We start from the raw sequence: 20669 nt of genomic DNA, 5'->3' as shown, positions 1-20669 counted from the left end.
TATACAGGCCTTTTTTTCATTTGTTTCAACATATAACCATTAATTTTAAGCTTGGTCTGCTGACATCTCCAGGTAGTATTGCAAAATATACATGTGTGGGTGTGTGTGTGATTGTTTTAGTGCTGAAAAGAAGCTGTTGGTATGATTGGAACTGAGTAAATATTAGTTTTCCTGATAACGAAAAACAAAGCACAGGGAATAACTAGCTTGGCAGAAACATAATGCAGCGCTTGACTGTGAGGCTTGAGACCACAGACAGCCTTATGGAGTGCTAGATCTAATGTGCTATGAAGTGCAACTGTTTGTGTGCTGTAGTATGGTATGTGAAAAATGAGGGATTGAGACTAAAAACGGCTTAAAAGTCATAAGTCATTTTGAAATATCTGGCTCATGATTGGATAAAAGTTTGCATTCCAGGCGAATAAATAGATAAATCTCAATACGGCTGCAACAATATACATGCACTCAGGCACACCTAGCTTATCTGGCATGCCCATTCTATCATATAAACCTAGCATATAGGTGCAGTTTGTAGGTGTACCCCGTCGACCCTCTCTAGCTTGGAAAAGAACCACAGAAGAACTACTGCTAACCACATACACTTTATTGCCAAAAGTTTTGGTACACCCCTTCAAATCATTGAATTCAGGTGTTGTTTTTCAGGGGTTGGGCTCGGCCCCTTAGTTCCAGTGAAAGGAGCTCTTAATGCTTCAGCATACCAAGACATTTTGGACAGTTTCATGCTCCCAACTTTGTGGGAACAGTTTGGGGATGGTCCCTCCCTGACTACGAGCCAGACCTTCCCGTCCAACGTCAGTGCCTGACCTCACAAATGCGCTTCTAGTGGAATGGTCAAAGATTCCCATAAACACACTCCTAAACCTTGTGGAAAGCCTTCCCAGAAGAGTTAAAGCTGTTACACCTGCAAAAGGGTGGGCCAACTCCATATTACATTCATGTGCATGTAAAGGCAGACGTCCCAGTTTTGGAATGGCTCACGCTCTAATTCATCCCAAAGGTGTTCTGAGGTTGAGGTCAGGACTCAGGACTGTGCAGGTCAGTCAAGTTCCTCCACACTAAACTCCCTCATCCATGGCTTTATGGATGTTGCTTTGTGCACCGGTGCGCAGTCATGTTGGAACAGGAAGGGGTCATCCCCAAACTGTTCCCACAAAGTTGGTAGCATGAAATTGTCCAATATGTCTTGGTATGCTGAAGCATTAAGAGTTCCTTTCACTGTAACTAAGGGGCTGAGACCACCTCCTGAAAAACAACACCTGAATTCAATGATTTGGAGGGGTGTCAGCAATATAGTGTATATTTCACACTCAAGTCTGAGAAAACGGTCACACAAACAGACAGACTATGTTCAAAATTCACGTTTTTTAAAATTTGTTAATGAATGACATCTTGTTTGCTTTTTTTTGTTAAATAATTTAATACAGTGGAACATCTAGAAAATTTAGATCCAGTGATCACTAAAAGTAGTCCCTGTTAACACTCAGGTAATGTTATAGCTCTCTAACCAGCCTTAAGAAAAGTTTTATGTGCTCTAGAGACTTTGCTGAAAACCTGTTGACTGCTTAAAGCACTGAGACTCAACATTCCGGCCATAAATCTCGAACAGACCTTGCCTTACAGAAAACTTACACCAAGCTCATTCTTCTCCTTCATTATGACATTACGTGCGGCGTCCTCCGCGTAGCCCCCCCGTGAAAGAGCCGTTACTATGGAAACGACGACGTATTAGAAACGCGCGCAGTAATATTTTTACATCTGTGATTTGAATTACAGCCGGGACTATTATCGGGAGCCTCTGTAATACAAATTAAACAAAACAATCTGACCAATCAGAATCGAGAATTCAACAGCCATGTAAATAAACAAGAACTCTCTTTCCATAAATCCGCCCCCGCTAAAAAAAAAAAAAAAAAAAGCGCCCTTATTAATTGGTCTGTGCTTGTGATTGACAGGTGAGAGAGCCAATCGTATTGCAGGGAGGCGTCAGTGGAATTTCAAACCTCAGGAAAAAGGAAAAGAAGAGAAAAAGTTTCCGAAGTGCCGGTAACAGCCTGTCACTCACTCCTAACCTCCATCCCTGAGAGCCAGCTTGTGGTTGTCATGTGTGGGCGAGATTTTCCACCGCGCTCCTAGGATTTCGGTGTAATATCCACATGTTTGGTTCATTGTTTTATTTTAAACACGACTAATTTAATCAGGAGGACGGCTCCGCTTGAAGCTGGGGAACTTATTTTTGGCTGCCTGCTTGCGTTTGAAGTTCTTTTTGCCCTGTTCACGCGCACACACACGCACGAGAGAGAGAGAGAGAGAGAAAGAGAAAGAGAGATGGCGGGTGTGACACTTCAGGTAAGAATGATTAAAATGATTTGGGTGTCAGGAGGGAAATAAAACAAACCTTTTACAAGGAGGATAAACTTGTTCATTTGCTTAAATGGAAAGCTAACAGGTTAGCAGGCTAGGTAAGGTTAAGGTTAGCTCACTTAGCGTGGGTTAAACCCTCTGAACCACTGTTAGTCATTAACGCTAATAAAATGAATAATTCACTAATTATATATATATATATATATATATATATATATATATATATATATATATATATATATATATAATTAACGCTAATAAAATGAATAATTCACTAATTATATATATATATATATATATATATATATATATATATATATATATATATATATATATATATATACTTATGGAACGATTTTACTTAATTGTACATACTATTCTAAATAAAATGTATTGTAAAAATGTTGTTATTATCTAAACAAAACAGTGGAGGATTGTGACTCCTGGATTGTGTATTTTACACTGTTTTAATTCTTTAATATTTCTATTAATTTTCTTTTGTACCTTTTGGAGGTTATCCAGGTGAACATGTTTAGTAATATCACCTGGGTTCTAGATGATTTTCTCTTCACCCCAGGACTCAAAAACAAAACCCCCCCACTTATAAAGGATAATTAATAAATCATATTTCCCCAGTATTCCCAGTTGCATTTAAGAGAAGCACACATTCTGAATGTACGCCTGTAAATCACTGTGTTTTTCCTTTGCGCCGTCACTCAGTTGTCATTTCTAGGATTGTTGTATTTGTCCAGATCTAGTCTTCGGTACGAGGTTTCAGGTTAAACAGGTTTCACCAGAACTGGCTTCCTCTTGTATGGACTGTTTTTGTTTTTTTGTTTTTTTTAAACTTCCTAACCTTTTCCCTTGACCCTGGTATCAGATATACTAAGCTTTGTTTCTATAAAACATTTAAACATAAAATTTATTTATGCTTCAGCCACTTTTGCTCTTGCATTTTCTGTTATTACAGGAGTTCACATGAGGAATTAACTCGTGTTATTTTTTTTTTCATGACATACGCCTTATCAACACGCCCCACAATATACAATACACATTATATACACAGGATCAGATGTGTTATAGGTCACTTCAGATGTGTTGAAGCTCTCCAATGATTTAAAAAGACCTACACCAATCAGGCATAAGATTATGTTAGTGTTTGGGATATATTAGGCAGCAAGTGAACATTTTGTGCTCAAAGTTGATGTGTTAGAAGCAGGAAAAATGGACAAGCGTAAGGATTTGAGCGAGTTTGATGAAGGGCCAAATTGTGATGGCTAGACGACTGGATCAGAACATCTCCAAAACTGCAGCTCTTGTGGGGTGTTCCCGGTCTGCAGTGGTCAGTATCTATCAAAAGTGGTCCAAGGAAGGAACAGTGGTGAAATGGAGACAGGGTGATGTGCAGTCAAGGCTCATTGATGCACATGGGGAGCAAAGGCTGACCCGTGTGATCCGAATGGGGAATACATGGCACCAAGATGCACTATGGGAAGCCGGCAGAGGCAGTGTCATGCTTGTGTCATGTTCTGCTGGGAAACCTCTAGCAGAGTCCATGTCTTGATGAGTCAGGGCTGTTTTGGTAATAAAGGGGGGACCAACACAATATTATGCAGGTGGTCATAATGTTATGTATACATCATCACCAAAGATTTTAAAATTCTGTTAAAAAATACCTAATATCTCTTTTGAGTAACCAGTAAATTAAAAATATTGCTCTCTGCTTAACACAAGCTGATGTTCCATTGATTTGCTCACCTTTCTGCCCCATTTAGCTCCACAGAGTTTATGATTGCACCTAGTGATTCAAAATACAAACAACAAGAAGCACTAATAGAGACACATAAGGACAGGAATATGCCCCACTCTGCCTCATGCTCATTATATTAACATTTTCGGTAAAGGAGGAGCAGCAGACAGGGCTGCTAGAGCCAATTTTTTTTTTTTTTTTTTTTTGGTTTGTTTTTTACTTTTCACACCAAATTGGTTAGGTTTCATAATATTCTGTTTCTGCAAATATCTTGTTATAGCGAATAATGAGAATGAAATCTAATGAATTTCCTTAAGAAAGTAGAAATTAGGTACTGCAAAGATTGAGAGAGGGAAAGGAGGATTATGGAGCGGATAATGCACATACATCTGAAATGCGTTGTTTCACATGCAAAGGCTTGGAAAAAGAAGGAAAAGGAGTGACTCCCTTTTCCAGAGCATAAATTCCAATGCCTTTGTGCTAGTTTCAGGTTATTTGTATGGATTATGAGCTGTAGGTGGGGGTTGATATTTTGCATAAAGTATGGCAAACCTGGTTAATGATTCTTAGCTCTTCTGTGTGTGTGTGTGTGTGTGCGCACCTCGGTGGTCACAAGAAACATACCTGCCTTTGAAAAAAGGATAAAAATCTGCTTGTCTAAAGCTGCTCTAAACAAGTTGCTAGACTATACACTGGCTGTCGGTGTGGTTGTTTATCTTCAACCGGTTCACACACAAAAAATTCATTCATTCAATTCACACATATCAGTGTGATAAGGCTCTCGCCGTTCTTTTGTTTGAAGCAGTTTTCATAGTTATATTTCATGTTGTGGAACGTCTGCAGAACAAGTTAATTCCTGTTATCAGTTACCCGTTTCCTCACCATCCTCTTTTCTCCCCTCTCTCTTAAAGTCACATTACTGGGAACCCTCAAGTCCTCTGTACTAAACACTTTCCTGAGTAAGAAAACTTCACTGTTTCAAAGTGCTTTTGCTGGGACGACCTTTAAAATGTTCCATAAATGTTTAAGAAAAATAAAAATTAAATGGGAAATTCTCTTCCCTAATTTCGTCTTGCAAAGTCCCACCCGCTGGCTAACTCTCTCCATAGTGCAACTACTACCAGACAGGGAGGTTGAGGGCTTACAGCTGCTTCCTCTGAGACAGCTCTGCATCTTTTCAAAGTGATAACCGCCCGCTTTCACACACATGAGCTCACAGATGCCCACAGTTGGCAGGTGACACTGCTTTGATTGACAGAAGAGAGACCCATGCCATTCGTTTCACCCAAAGAGCTAAGCAAATTATGCTGCCTTGATTCCTGACCTCAGTGGATTTAAACTTGAGATTGCCTTAAAGCCTTTTCTGTTGAACATTTTTGTTTTTATTTAAATGCAAGCATATTATCATTTTCTATTTCACATAATGTATGTACTGTATGTGGGTGTGTTTGAGTATAACTTATTAGCCAGTGATATAGGCTGTGTCTGTCATGGCACTAAGATTACTCAACTTATATATTCAGGAAGTCAAAAGTATCCAGAGTCAATGATTTTGATATCTAACACGTTCTTGTAGGCTGGCTGCTTGCGGGGTCTGCCTGAGGGCGACCTGCTTGACCCGGTGTTCCAGCAGCGGCTAGAAGACGCCCGGTCCCTGCTCAGGCAGGAGATCCAGCGAGAACTGAAGATCAAGGAGGCAGCAGAGCGGCTACGGCGTGCTGTCACCAACAAGAAGAGTGCCGCTGATGTGGAGGGTCAACTACGCGCCTCCACTCGTAAACTGGAGCAACTTCACTGGGAACTTCAGGAGCTGAATGCACGTGCCATGGCTACAGAGAGAGACCCCACCACAGGTGAGGTATTGGGTATATAATGCAATATAAACAAATTTTAAAATACATATATGCACAGCAAATATACTGAAAGGACAGTTCAATCTTACGTTCTCAATGAATGGCTCTTAGCTTAATTATTTCCTAACGGGTTCCTAAGATTTTGGGTGGCCATGACCTAATGAACACATTTGATTAACACCACCACTTAAGGAAACTGAATAAATATTGGACAAGAATATGGGGAATGTGTCATGACTGCTTTTCCCTTCCTTTTTCAGCTTGCTACCTTCAGAACCAACCGATTGTTTCTGCTTGTGCTTATTTAATGTCTGCCATGTATTTGTGGTTAAAATGACTTATCAGTATCTGCCTCAGGGAATAACAAAAGCAGTGCACTTTTATTGCTTTCATATTTCAGGGAAAGTTTTGAATGCAGAGTTATATTGATCTAATCAGAGTGTGTGTTTGCTTAGGGCACAGACATTATTCAGTTTCGACTCCCTTAGAATAGCTTTCATTGCCTGGTTTTCCACAGATCCTGCCATTTCTCCAGACCCGTGCCACTGGGAGGACTCCACGTCTCCTCTGGGCAGTCGCATCCGCACTCTGAAGAAGCAGCTCAACATGGAGCTGAAGGTGAAGCAAGGAGCCGAGAACATCATCCAGATGTATGCCAGCTGTTCAGTCAAGGTGAGGCACTAATGCCGTATTTTGTCTAGTTAGCACTTCATCATTTCGGTGTCCTGATGGAATTTGCATGCCCATGCTCACGCTTCAGGTTATCATCTTAGAGGTCACTTAGTTTTGGTAAGTTAGTGGTATTTTCTGATCTGATAGACAGATGTATTTTTATGTCTCTACTGTGTGTGGTGCTAAATTACTCTAGTAACGCATGTAAATGGAGGATCTGACTTGCATTAAAGCATGTGTCAAATTAGGGTGGGGGGGATTTTATTCAAGTGTTTGAGGCCACAATAAGGGTTTCCCCAGTTACCATGGCAACAGAAAGTCCCTAAACTTTAAAAGGGAAAGTAAACTCTGGAAACCTTTCCTGTGTGTCATGTTTCAATGTAGTCCATGGCTGATGGCCAACACTGTTTTATATTTAGAATATTCATATAAATAGCAGCTGTAATCGTCCCTCTCAAGGAATCACATTTATTTTTTTGCTTTTATTTCCTTTTTGGGAAATGCATTTAAAATCTGAATGCAAATATACCGTATTATGCATTCTGCTTCTGTTTTGGATTACTATATTCTTCCTCCTCTCCTGTTTCTTAAAGGTTTCCTACCTTTTTACTACCTGTACCTGTTTTTAGATTGATGAACACATGACCTCTAGTAAAGCAGAGACTGTGCTTTGCCAGTCTGCACATTCCTGACTCCCTTTCTGTTGCTACTGCTGCCCTGTAAGTACTAAATGTTCTGGCAGACTCTGATTTATGGTTTCACTGCCATCCGGGATCCATGCAGCACTGAGTTCTGAGCCTCTGTCTCTCTCTCACACACACACTTACCTTTAACACGTACCTCCTGTCCTGGGCCTGGCGACAGCATTGGGCCATGTGACTTTGAACGAACCAATGCTGTAGCTCTCTGATGTGGGCTAGCCAAGCTGGAGAGAACAGCAGCAGCACCACCACACAGCTATATAACTCTACTGAAGAGAGGGAGAGGGTGGGAGTGAGAAGAGAAGGACTGCGAGACTGAGCTCTATAGAACAGGCACTTTGATTGAGAGAAGGGGAGTGAAAGAGAGAGAGAGAGGCAGAATGCAAGGACACTAAACCATAATAAGAAGGTGAGGAATGGCTTTTCAGCCAGTGATGCCAGATAAAATGAGAACTCAGCACCTTGGCTCAAGGCACAAACAGCCCAACAGCGTGACCGGGTACGACTAAGGGTGATAGAAGGACGCCAGGAGCAGGAGAGAAAATCCGATGGGGAGAGTGAAGGAAAAAGGAGATGCCATTCAGCAGTCTAAAAGTCCACCAAAGATGACTGATGAGCTGTTAAACTGCCTAGAAAAAGGGAGAGCGCTGTGGACGGTAGTGTTCTTTCGTATGTTTATGCAGTGTTATTTGCCTCTCAGTTTGTTCTCCGCTTTTACGTTATGCATGCTTAAGAAATTATCCAGGTACAATAGGATGATGGTGAAAAGTTAATCAAAAAAAACATTCTTTTGCTATTATGACCTCCAGACAGATGTTTTACCTCCTGCATGAAATTGCAATCTCTTCCATTCCATTCAGTCCAGAAATGCGAGCGAAATTGCATAAAAGGCATTGAAGGACATACACCGTCCATCTCATATTTCATATTGTAGCTTTATTTGCACCAGGCTTTGGATTTTGGTAAACGAAGACACTGTTCAGAACCTGCAGATGAATGTTGCATTCACTGTTTGATCATTGTTTACACTGGCTTTGCTTAAAGCTGCATTCTGTTACAGTTCAAACACTGCCCTCTATATGTAATACATCCCAAACAGTGCATGTGTCTGCCATCTGAGCTGTGCTGTTTCTTATTCTTTGCTCACTTCGGATTGATTTTATTTCACTTTTTTAATTCCAGTTAATTACGCTATGTCTTTTGTTATTTATCGTGGCTAATAAAACTTTGCAGTTGTTGGTACAGCATGTGGTTTGGTTTTCTAGACACCTGACTGGATGCAATGAATATGTTCACAGAAAATAATAGGAAGCTATAAAAGGCCACCGAACAGTAACTGATCTGTTTGTCATCATATTACTGGAGGAAGGTCATTCTCTGCTAATATTGTTCTCTCTCCTATTTACACTCCCTTTCATTGTTGCACATGTTCTTCCTCCCTCTCTCTCTCTTTCTCTGTCTGCCTGTCCAATTTCTCATCCCCTGCCTATTGACTGATTGCCTGTCTATGTCCATCTCTAGCTCTCACTTCCTGTGTCTTTATCTTACTTTTACTCATGTGCCAATCTTCCTCTCCAGGACCGAAAGATGCTGTCCACAGCCCAGCAGATGCTGCAGGATAGTAGGACCAAAATCGAGCTGCTGCGCATGCAGATTGTGAAAGTGACTCAGGCCAGAGAGGGAGAGCGTGAGGCCTCAGAAACAGAAGGTGAGCGTAGACAAAGACTTCTACCTTTCACTGTTCACTAAAATAGAAAGCCCACAAAAGGCAGTGACCGTTAAAGAGGCAGAACTTATTAAACAAAACTTGCACATGGGGAAATTTTTGTCATTCTCATCACTTGAAATCCAACAGCACTGTCAGTGAAGAAATGAATTTTTAAATGCTGAAAATGCTCTGAAGGGCTTATATCTTCTGTGTGATATCTTAAAATAGACAGATACAGATGCAGCATCATGTCCCGGGAGCAAACGGCTGTCACTCATTTTCTGTCAGCTTTTTGTATTTCACTTAATTTCCGTGATTGATTTAGCGGGTGAGTTCAAGTTACCAGCCTACGGCTTACACAGCCTCCAACAACTACAAAATACACTTCTTCCCAAATAGTGCAGAGGAACAGTGTTTTCTCTATGCATGACATATTCCATTGTAATACGGAAGGCTTGTTTCTCGTTTGACCCCTTTTTTTTTTTTGTACATAAGCTCGAATCATGTTGGATGGTGGTGTAAGCAGAACATTGTAATTTTCTTTAATCACAGGTCTATTGTGAGACGATCTTCATTGTATTGTCTGACATGGAGTATGCAAGTTCTCACACACGCTGTTATAGAATTCAGCCAAGAGTTTGTTAGGATCATCTCATACAAGGCGACAAGTAGTAATCTTAAAGACAGCTAAAATTACACGGTGTAAATAAAGCAGCCTTTGCACTCTCAGGTCGTCCTTCGGAGACCATCACCCCCCTGGAGCTGAGAATGGAGGAGCTTCGGCACCACCTGAGGATCGAGGCTGCGGTAGCTGAAGGAGCCAAGAATGTGGTGAGGCAGCTCGGAGGCCGCAGAGTTCAAGACCGCCGCGCCTTGGCTGAGGTCTGAAATTTGAAATCTTTTAATTATGTTCTGTTAAGCAGAGTTAAAATTCTTCCATGTTTTTACTCTATCATGAAGGATACTGCTTATGTAATAATCACATAGCTGTTTATAACAGTGACTGGTTGTTTTGGACCTGCAGGATATTTACTTAGAATGAATTTTGTAGTACTAGGATTAAGAGCTGCTCCTAATCCTAGGCACATTTACTTGCTAGAATTGTTAGTCTTATGAGGTTTATGTGAGTCACACACATGACATTGCATCATCAGCTTCTTGGATTCTGCAGTGTAATCATTGTTAGCATTCATAAACGCTTTGCACTGCTTTCCACACAAATTATTGCTTACTTATTCTGCAAGCCTCCTGCGGCAGGATCCCATGCTCTCATTCCCGCGGCCCGGGTTTGATTCCCCGGCAGGGTGCTAACCCTGCCACTGAAGAGTTAACTCTCAGTGCCGGTCCCAAACCCGGATTAAATGGGAGGTTTGCGTCAGGAAGGACATCCGGCATAAAACCTGTGCCAAATCTAAACATGTGGACCAAATGATTCGCTGTGGCGACCCCGAACATGGAGCAGCCGAAAGACCACCACCACCACCTTACTTATTCTGCAACCGATCTTTCCATTTGCTGAATATCATAAAGACACTTTATTACACAATTTTGTATTTTTCAAAAGTCTAGCAGTTTTTCTGTGTATCAGTATATTATAGTTTAGGTACTTGTGTGTTGTTAAAAAGTGGAAATGGTAACATGTATTTTCAGTAGGATTGTTATGTACTGTTTTTTTTTTTTTGCACAGTAAAACCTTTTTTTCTTTTTGGTGCTGCATTTAAATATATGAAATATCTGCTCAGGCTCAAGCTCGTCTGCAGGAGTCCTCTCAGAAGCTGGATCTTCTGCGTCTGTCTCTAGAGCGGAGGCTCCAGGAGCTTCCTTCAGACCACCCCAAACTGGCTGACATAAAAGAGGAGCTGACAGTGGGAACCTCACCTATTCTGGGCCTGCAAAGGGACCGTCAGCGCTCTTCACCATCTGCCTCCTCATCTTCGTTCTTCAAACCTGCCAGTCTTACAGGTCTTTTTTGTTTTCCACTGACAGAGTTCTGTCATGCATTTGAGTAGCTATCTCACTATAGGCATGCAGCTTCACATAATTCACAGAAGCTCTTGCATAATTAATCTACAAACCATCTCCATATTTAAAGATGATACAGCATCACACAGATATTCAGAACGATCACACTTGTACAAAGGAAGGCCTGATTAAAATTATTGGTGGACATTTTATTCAAGAGTATACTTAAATACACTTAAATGCTAGAAATATATTGGCCAGTTCCTTGCAGATATTGTAATGATTGTGGCTTTGTGTGTGGCTGCATTTGCTGAGCATGGTTTATGTGCGTTTGTGTAGGTCGGCTGGAAGTCAGATTAATGGGCTGTCAGGATCTGTTGGAATCTGTGCCAGGCCGCTGTCGCGTGGCCTGTGCTTCCTCCTCCCCCAGCAGCCCCTCTGAAGCCAAGTCCCTGAGAATGAGGACCGGCCTGTCCACACGCAGCACCAATGGCAAGATGACCAAACCTGATGAATTATCCAGTAGGTCCTGCTGCTTTGCTGATTAAAACCACATCAAGGCATAAACTGATCAGTTTAAGATGTATAACCACATTGGGAATATATTACTTTCTGATTCAGATTTAAATACTGTGGTATTGCAGAGTTGGTTTGTGTATTTGATGTCTAAAACAAAACAAAAAATCTTTGTGTGCAATTTTTACCCCAGCTGAAATCAGTGCAGTGTTGAAGGTGGATAATCGGATGGTTGGTCGAACAAACTGGCGGCCTGTGGGCAAAGAGGCCTGGGACCAAAGCTTCAGTATTGAACTGGAGAGGGTATGTGGCAAAAAGATTGTGTTTTGATATTTTTTTTAAATTGTAGAACTGATTAATTGACCCTCAGGCCTTCTTTTGTCTCAAATCCTGCCCAGTCATTCTTTTTCTAATTGACTCTTTGCTAAGTCTTGCTTTTGAGTCCAGCATACCAGCTGTCTCTTTTGTGTTTTCATGGTAGAAATGAATAACCCTAATCGTCTTTGGAACAGAATACATTAAACGTTTCAGGGAGGGAGAGACAAAATGGTCTCTCGTGCATTTGGAGTCAGCATTGGATTAAATAAATGTGCAATTATGATCATTTCAAGAATAATGTTTAGTGTGAATTCATCATGGCCATGTTGACAGTGATTAGACACATTCTCATGTTAAGATGTTTGCTAGAAAAATGTGTGGGTTGGGCAGTTAGTCATTGGCCAAATCTACCTGCTAGCTCTTTTGCTCTATCACGCGACAGCTAACACCTGCTTCCTCCAGCAACACACTAAGACAGCCACTGCATCTTTTTGACCTGCTGCTCATGATGCATCCCAGGGAAGCATAACACTCTTCCTCTCACACGCCTATGATTGGATGGGGAAGAGAATAATGGCAACCCTCCCACTTAGAGAGCAGGGCCAATTTATCTTGGACTTCCAGCCAAGAATGGTTGTGGCATCATCCGTATTTCAACTGATCTCTCAGTCGCAGGGTTTTTCTGTGGTGTCACTCGAGAGTGTCCACAATGTTTAATATAGATCATACACCTAATCTTCACTTGTTTCGTAGCGCTCAAGTTTTAGGCAGTTGCCTTACAACTACACCACTCGTATGAAATCTGGTTAGTTGTTTCAGTCCTGACCTCACTAATAGTGTTTAATGCAGTTTATATGGACTTTTCTACTTATTTTTTAATATGACTTTGCTAACAAAGTGTAATCAGCTCCTCAGAGCCTCACATTATCTGCTGTAATCTGTAACTTTATTCTCTATCACTAAACTCCCATTGGCCTGAGGCTAAAAAAAAAGCAACTGGCCAAGTCTACTTTCAGTTTTGGTTCCAAGATCACACAGGCCAATTCAGTAACGTCTTCAATGAATGAAAACACATTTCAACCCGAAGGAAAACATTACTCTGCTGATTCAGTTAACATTGTCCTAGCCCACTAGAGTTAAGTTGTTTCACTTGTAAGAGAATGTGTTTTTTTTTTCCAGTAACATTGTTAATGAATGTTCTGAAATGGAATACTGGAGCCAAAAGATGTGCATATTTGTGTCTCTGATTTTGTAGTCCCGTGAGCTGGAGATTGGTGTGTACTGGCGGGATTGGAGAGCTTTGTGTGCTGTGAAGTTCCTGCGCCTGGAAGACTTTCTGGATAACCAGCGGCATGGCATGTGCCTTTACCTGGAACCACAAGGCACACTGTTCACTGAGGTTGGACACTGTCGCTGAAACAAACTGCAGCTTTTGGATATTTTGTATTGCACAGGTTTTCTAGGGCAGATAAATCCGTATCCTGGGGCAAGCTGATTTTGTTTCAAGGCGTTTAGGTGACAAGTGGGCTCAAGGGCCAGAAGAACACCACTCTAACTTCAATTAACTTTCACAAAACAAATATTTTCAGATGTACCAATAAGCTGTAACTATAGCGAACAATTTCATGGTTCAATCTGGTTGTCACCACTAATTTGGTGATTTTTATTAAAGCATGTTTTGTTATCGTATACTAATCATGAGAGGATATGGTCAGTGGCTGCCCAGTCATTCTTTGCATGGAATTTATATAATTCTCTTAATCTGTTTATTTATTTATTAAAAAACATAAATTTCTCATTTGTCCATATATATATGCAGGTGAGATTCATCAACCCTGTCATTGAGCGGCATCCGAAGTTACAGCGGCAGAAACGTATATTCCCCAAAGAGAAAGGTACTTTTTATTTATACAGCATTTATTAGAGGTACAGGCTTTTTAGTCACCGTAGCTGTGGACAACTACCCATAGACTTCCAGTTTTGTTTAAACATTCATTTTGTTTCATCTCAGTACAGGAAAATGTCGACTCATTGTCTGTAGTAATCCCTTCGAGACCTTCCAACACACAGCAGCCATAAGATATTTCAGGATCGAAAGAAGAACAATAATTCCTTATTTTCCTTTTAGGTAAAAACTTCTTACGGGCTGCACAGATGAACATGAACTTTGCCACGTGGGGCCGTCTGATGATGAGTGTGTTACCACCGTGCAGCAGCAACATTACTGCAATGAGCCCCCCGCTGGCCTCCACTGACCTGCCCTCTCCACCTCCAACCCAACAGCCTGATCTCACTTCCCCTCCATCTGCAGAAAAAACCTCCACATCCACCCCTCCTCCACCTGGGTGAGTTCAGAACCCTGTTTCAAGTAAGCTGATTTGCCATCATTGTGAGTATTATTTCAGATTTTGGCACGTTGCTTTACCGTCAACGTTTAAGAACGTGCAGGTGTTGTATTTCATGCTGTATGAATACTGATCCTCTCAGTTTGTGTGATTGGCGTGAATACATTCTGCTTTTAGAGACTCTGCAGTTGTTAAACTGAATTTCAGTGAGGAGCGACCTCCCAAACCCCCTCGTCTCTATCTGACAAGGACCGAGAGCCCTGCGTCCGTGGTAAACTCGCACTCATTCATTCACTGCTATTAGGTACACTCTATAAGTAACTTGTATTTTTTTAGGTTCGCATAAGTCACTATTGTTGCATCTTTTGCCATGTTTATGTAGAACTTGAAAGGCAACCAAGCTGAAGATTGTGGAGGCAGAGCTGTGCTGCAATCCATTCCTAAGTAAGTTGGCTATCTGCAATACCTGTTGAACAGAACTCTCTCTCTGTCTCTCTCTGTCTCTCTCTGTCTGTCTCTCACATTCACACTTCTCTCTTCCCCTACACATTTCATTTCATCAAATCATCACTCTTCGGTTTTATAATGCCTTCCTTTATGTACATCTCAACTTCTCAGTTCACACACCCTAACGGTCTGTCTCCTGTCTCTATTTCAGGCAAGCACATGAGCTGCAGATGGATAATTTCATCTGTATCTCTGTCCTTGGCAGAGGCCACTTTGGAAAGGTATATCCTCCCAGCGCTCAGCTAATCTTTTCAGAGTTTAACCTGTTGTTTTCAGGAACAGTGCAATAAAGTTTTTCTGTCTGTGATTATTATAGGTGCTGTTAGCAGAGTATAAGAGCACAGGGAAGTTGTACGCCATAAAAGCCTTGAAGAAAGGGGATGTAGTGACACGTGATGAAGTTGACAGGTAACTATAAACCATGGTCCCTGTGCAATAACAGAGGTGTAGTCTCTATGGGAAACATAAATGGATTAAGAATACTATCTAGCTACAATCCTGTTAGAAAGGAAGATGCACAGTAAATTGGTACAGCTACATAAACAATACAAAACTATTGATATTTAATATAAATTGGTGCTTCTTTTTAAAGTGCATAGTGTAGAAATAAGTCTTCAGTCTTAATATGAAGTCAGAGACAGAGCTCTTCAGACATCCAGGGAGTCTTGAATCTGGATTGATAGTCAGTAGCTATGATGGAGACCTAAGTGGTACAACATGATGTAGGGCATTAGGTAAGTTTGTGATTTTATGTAATTATTAGACTAGTTCAACTTTTACCATTTTAACCACTTTAATGTTTGTATTGATGTGAGCTCTCTTCTGTTTTCTTATCAGTCTAATGTGTGAGAAGAGGATTTTTGAGACCATTAATGCATCCAGGCACCCATTTCTCGTCAACCTTCATGGCTGCTTCCAGACATGCGACCATGTGTGCTTTGTTATGGAATATTCACCTGGAGGTGACCTGATGACCCACATACACTCCAGCATCTTCACTGAACGCCAGGCCCGGTATATAATATACAAACACACTAAAACACCGGGATGCACACGTACAACTACATACTGTCTTTTTTTTTTCTAATGCATATTCAAACACATACCTAACATGTACTACATACCTGTGCATCTCACATCAATAAGGATTCTATTCTAAATAAGTACAGCTTTGATAAATATGCTTTTTTCACTTGAGCTGCATGGCTAATGGAGTGCAAACGTAATAAAAGTCTTATCCAAATTCTTTTCTGTAAATATATCCCCCGACAAAATATATCCATGTCACACAGAGTTGCTCATGTGCTTTAGGAAATTATATTACAGTATTACAAAAAATGTTAAAATAAACTAAATGTGGCCTTTAAAATGTTCTTAATAACAATTAGACTATGTATATTAACAATAAAGTAAGGGGTACACAAAACTGGGAAGGTGTTCTTTGACTTCCATTACTTTTAGTGTCTCATAGAAGTTCAGCAAAACCGAACAAGCAACCATCAGACAGCAACCACATCTTACTGGTGGAATGTACTGGAATAATATTTTTCTGCCACAAAGCAGAAAACCACTGAAAACTAAACATAGCGAGCTGAATAAAAATAAAAAAAAAAAAGTGCTAATTTTCTCACTTTCTTCACATGTGATCCTCTGAATCCTCAAGACAGCATTAAAAATAGTCCTGTTCTATCTGCGTTTACATAACCAATCTGACTTAAAGCCTTCTTTATGTTCTGGTCAGATTTTATGCTGCCTGTGTACTCCTGGGTCTCGAGTTTCTGCACCAGAACAAAATTGTTTATCGGTAAATATTCTCTTTATGGTCTTGGTTTATAAATAGAGCCTTAGTCACTTTAAAGAAATACTGAATTTCACCAAATTCTTCAACAGGGACCTGAAACTGGACAATCTGTTAATGGACGCTGATGGCTTTGTGAGAATAGCAGATTTTGGACTTTGCAAAGAAGGTAATGCCACAGCATTGGTGTAAAAAGTATTTTCCTCATGAAAGGTTACAGTAAAACCACCAGAATGTATTTATGTCACTTAACAAGAAATAATATTTAGTGTAAAAGTATGAGCAGTTCTGCAGTTCATACGGTGCCAAAAATGTCTGCCAACATATTGTGCCAAAAAACCTGTGGGTACTATTTATTGCTGTTTCTCACCTAGATTTATTTTGGTTTCATTAATGCCTTTTTTTTTTTTTTCTTTTCAAATACCTTTGCATCAACACTGATGCACATTGAACGTTGCCGTAAAGGAGAGAAAACTTCAAAAATGATCATTTTTATTCATTAATGTTTTTAGGGATTGAGTATGACTCTTGTTTCATACTTTTCAGGTATGGGCCACGGTGACCGGACATCCACCTTCTGTGGAACCCCAGAATTCTTGGCCCCTGAGGTTTTGACAGACAGCACTTATACCCGCGCTGTGGACTGGTGGGGCCTCGGCGTGCTCATCTACGAGATGCTAGTGGGAGAGGTCAGTTCAAGGCCAGCTATCTGTTTAAAAAAAAGATTTAATTTATAAAGAAGTAATGTAAATATAATTGGCTTAACACTGACCGTCCAGTTATGTGCAATCTAACTTTAGATTAGAACGTTAGCTTTAGATGAAAAACTTCCCTATAACCCCAGGGCATGTTTGCTGCATTTTTCTTCAGGAACAGTAAACGTTAATAGAGTCTTGGTGCTTTATCTCTGTTGGTAATGGAGCTGAAAATGGCATTTACAGCTTCCTCTTCCATTTCTATGTAATATGAGCAGTGCTTGGTTGAAAATGAGATTCAATGCAGCAAAATAATGCAGTTAGGAAAGTAAAGGGCCATGCGATTGGTCTAAAATTTATTAACTAATTTGCATAAAATCATTTGTTTGTTTTCCCCCTAAATATAATTGTAACAGCTTGAGAGGTTTGGAAGCAAAAACATGTGATGCGATGCAAATTGAATTACTTATCATTCCCTGTGATCATGGCTATTAAAATATACTCAATTATACGTTATTTTCATTTAGATGTGAGTTTAATTCTACAAAATAGTCAGTTTTAATGATGGCTTTAATGTGACTTTCATTGATGATTCCTACGGCACATATGTTGTCAGCTTGCCTAGATAAAATATAGCCTTTCTGATGTGCCGACAATGAAATACATAAACACTTGACAAAAATACATGACTATCTGATAGACATGATCATAACGCCAGCTATGCCTTTGTTCCCCCTTCAGTCTCCCTTCCCAGGTGATGATGAGGAGGAAGTGTTTGACAGCATAGTGAATGATGAAGTGCGTTACCCCAGGTTTCTCTCCCCTGAGTCAGTCTCTATCATTCAGAAGGTAAGTGTGCATCTCCATCTCCTCTTTTCGTAGCAACACTAAACTGAGGACAGCCTTACAGGACTGTGTTGTAGGATATCTGCTCACATGGAGCATGGAGTTAATCTATTTTACCAAACTCTCTGTGAGTGGATTCTGTAAGCATGCTGAATGGCCGAGGATTATCTAAGTCATATCTCAGGCCCTGTCTACTTTTGTAAGACTTTTGTAGCTAACTGATGTCTGAAAGGTTCACATTGACACTGCAGCACGTGTGTTTTTTGGGAATTAATGAAGGTCATCATTGCAGTCAAAAATAATGGTTATTCAGGAGAGAGATGATGGGTGTCTTATTTAAATTGTACGCTGGAAATCTTGGCTAATTTTGCAGGCTTTTTGTCCCAATGCCCAAGAAAATTCTCATTTCTGACTGGTTAGTGTTTTTTATTTTTATCAGGACACTTTTAAAGGGGATCTTCTAATTACATAAATACAGGAAGCAACACTACATCGACACCATCTCTTACTAAACTAATAAGCCATACAATATTTCATACCTGTGTATGGATGCCTTTTGTTTGATGTTAGTTATTGGTGGTGATTCTGCAGTGTTGTGTGGGTGTGTTTTCTCAGTTTGGTTGTTTCCACTAAATTTTCACACTGTTATTTAGGCCATTATAAATCATTCACGCATTCCAATCCTGACAGATCACAGGTTTCCAGAACCCCCTGACCTGCACACACCTTAATGCACTTCAGGGAAAGTGCTAAAATGTGCAGGGTGTGGGCTAATCCAAGCCCAGGTCAAGAATCTATGGAGTAGATTGTTGGATGTTGACCTATTGCAGTGTGTTGTGTGATTGCTTTGGTATTTGAGCGTCTCTGGTATTCGGTACTTTGCTGTCAGACAGGATTTATACAATGGCAAGACTGTAAATAGTGCTGTTTTTTTCCAGGGATACAGCTGATGTTTACTTACATGCTCCATTTCAAATGTTATTGCATTTGCAAAGCCCATGGCAGCGTGTCTGATGATAGCAATGAAGGCATAATATGACTTATTCTAATAGTTTATTGTTGTTGTTGTCCCCCCACCACTGCCTTAGTGGTTCAGTAAATGAATGTTTTCAGTGACATTTGCTCATCTTTCTCATAGCTGCTGCAGAAAAACCCAGAAAAACGTCTCGGTGCTGGAGAGCAGGACGCTAACGAGGTGAAAAGGCACAGGTTCTTTCAGGTGACCTTCCTGCACACTCAGTATACGCCTTTTCTAAATATGACTAATCATAAATCATGTCAGTAGACTGAGTAGTTTTGTAACTGCACAGGGAGTGGACTGGGAAGCCTTGCTGGCCAAGCGAGTGAAGCCTCCGTTCCTGCCGAGCATCAAAGCCCCGGGTGACGTGAGCAACTTTGACGAGGAGTTCACGCGCCTGAAGCCCGTGCTCACCCCTCCACACACACCCTTCTTCCTCACAGCCGAGCAGCAGGAGATCTTCGCAGATTTCGACTTCTCCTCGCTTCACTGACTGCCTGAGACTTGATGGACAAGCGGAACGCGACACATCGAGGCTCCTGTCCTAATCCTGCCTGAGCTCTTTCTTCTCATTCTTTTTCTCTACCTATGCAGTTGCGCCGAGTGAAGCTGAGTCACTGTCACAAAGTCTGTGTGCTTTTTCTGCTGCTGGCTGCACTTGAGCTACATCTGAGTTTCTTCTGATGAAAGAAAGCAGCACTTGCAGTGTAGCTATAACTCACTGCTGTCCTGCCTCCAAAATGAAAGAGAACCTGTCATCACTGTGAGCTAAGCCTTTTTCCTGTCCTGCAATGCGTTGCTACTGATTGTGTGCGTGTGCCTGCTATTACAGTAGAAGGTCCACGCTGAATTTAATTTTCACTCCTTTACTTTCAGCCTCCACAAAGCACTGGTGTGTCTGCACGTCTTTCTTAGATCCATCAACTGTTTAATCAGTTGATCCTGAACATGAGTCAACTATTACTTGTGGATCCTTCTTGGCTAGTATGAAACCCTGATCTCTAGAGCTCTGGAGTCTGCACACATGACTGCACCAGTCATTACTTGTTACATTTTTTCCTTTTTCCAATTCATTCTGTAGTCCGTGTATTCAGAAGTCTTCCAGCTCAGAGCTGTAGAGCTTTGATACACTGAGTATGTATGGATTTTTTATTTATTTTTTTTTTTTACATAATTTACACCTGAATGAAGCTTTGTATATATAACTACCAGATCTAAATGGTTATGATGACCAAATGCTTCAAAAAAGGTAAATGCAGTTTGATCTCATCTGTCAGTTGCATCAGTAGTGTATGTGAGATTTATCATAGACAGCGGAAATTTCTCTACTCGTTAATTTAATAGTTGGCATTCTCACAGGTCCAGGGTCATGGTTATTGGTGTTTCTGGTCTTAGCTCCAGATCCATAGCAACCTTGACCATGGTGAAGCAGTTACATTGAAGATGATACCTTATACAGGAAGTCTAAGGACAGCTGTCGAATCTTGAACATCTGTCTAATTTAAAAACTAAACGACTTAAAACATCGTTTCCAACTACCCTTGACTGACGGTTGCATGAAAGTGTTCTACAGTTTTGCATAAATATTTATTGACAGG

General features: G+C 40.7%; 1 protein-coding gene across 2 annotated transcripts; it reads left to right on the top strand.

Annotated features, from left to right (window-relative positions):
- The first annotated feature begins 2039 nt into the window (after positions 1-2039).
- pkn3 (protein kinase N3) lies at positions 2040-20276 on the top strand. 2 transcript variants are annotated; one of them, XM_058383354.1, is made up of 22 exons: positions 2040-2367; positions 5709-5985; positions 6503-6657; positions 8937-9066; positions 9797-9948; positions 10809-11028; positions 11368-11550; positions 11738-11847; positions 13118-13261; positions 13682-13757; positions 13991-14207; positions 14385-14478; positions 14590-14651; positions 14866-14935; positions 15031-15122; positions 15552-15728; positions 16456-16518; positions 16605-16681; positions 17059-17201; positions 17949-18056; positions 19192-19272; positions 19364-20276. In XM_058383354.1, exons 1-22 carry the CDS (start codon positions 2347-2349, stop codon positions 19562-19564), a joined length of 2853 nt encoding a protein of 950 aa, XP_058239337.1. In that variant the 5' UTR covers positions 2040-2346; the 3' UTR covers positions 19565-20276. The 2 variants fall into 2 exon arrangements, with proteins under 2 accessions (XP_058239337.1, XP_058239339.1); XM_058383356.1 differs by lacking the exons at positions 2040-2367; positions 5709-5985; positions 6503-6657 and adding an exon at positions 7360-8014.
- The last annotated feature ends 393 nt before the right edge of the window (positions 20277-20669 follow it).

The sequence above is a fragment of the Hemibagrus wyckioides genome, linkage group LG28, assembly GCF_019097595.1.
Source record: "Hemibagrus wyckioides isolate EC202008001 linkage group LG28, SWU_Hwy_1.0, whole genome shotgun sequence".
In the NCBI taxonomy this organism is placed as follows: domain Eukaryota; kingdom Metazoa; phylum Chordata; class Actinopteri; order Siluriformes; family Bagridae; genus Hemibagrus; species Hemibagrus wyckioides.
The sequence above is the reverse complement of the archived record's forward strand: the minus strand, read 5'-3'. Positions and strand labels throughout refer to the sequence as shown.

What these genes read in the sequence shown, in the direction of transcription:
- pkn3 (XM_058383354.1), top strand. Translation starts at nt 2,347, where the DNA reads ATGGCGGGTGTGACACTTCAG. An exon ending in ACCGCCGCGCCTTGGCTGAG is followed by an intron (nt 9,949 to 10,808) that starts GTCTGAAATTTG and finishes ATATCTGCTCAG; the next exon opens with GCTCAAGCTCGTCTGCAGGA. An exon ending in TTCACTGAACGCCAGGCCCG is followed by an intron (nt 15,729 to 16,455) that starts GTATATAATATA and finishes TGTTCTGGTCAG; the next exon opens with ATTTTATGCTGCCTGTGTAC.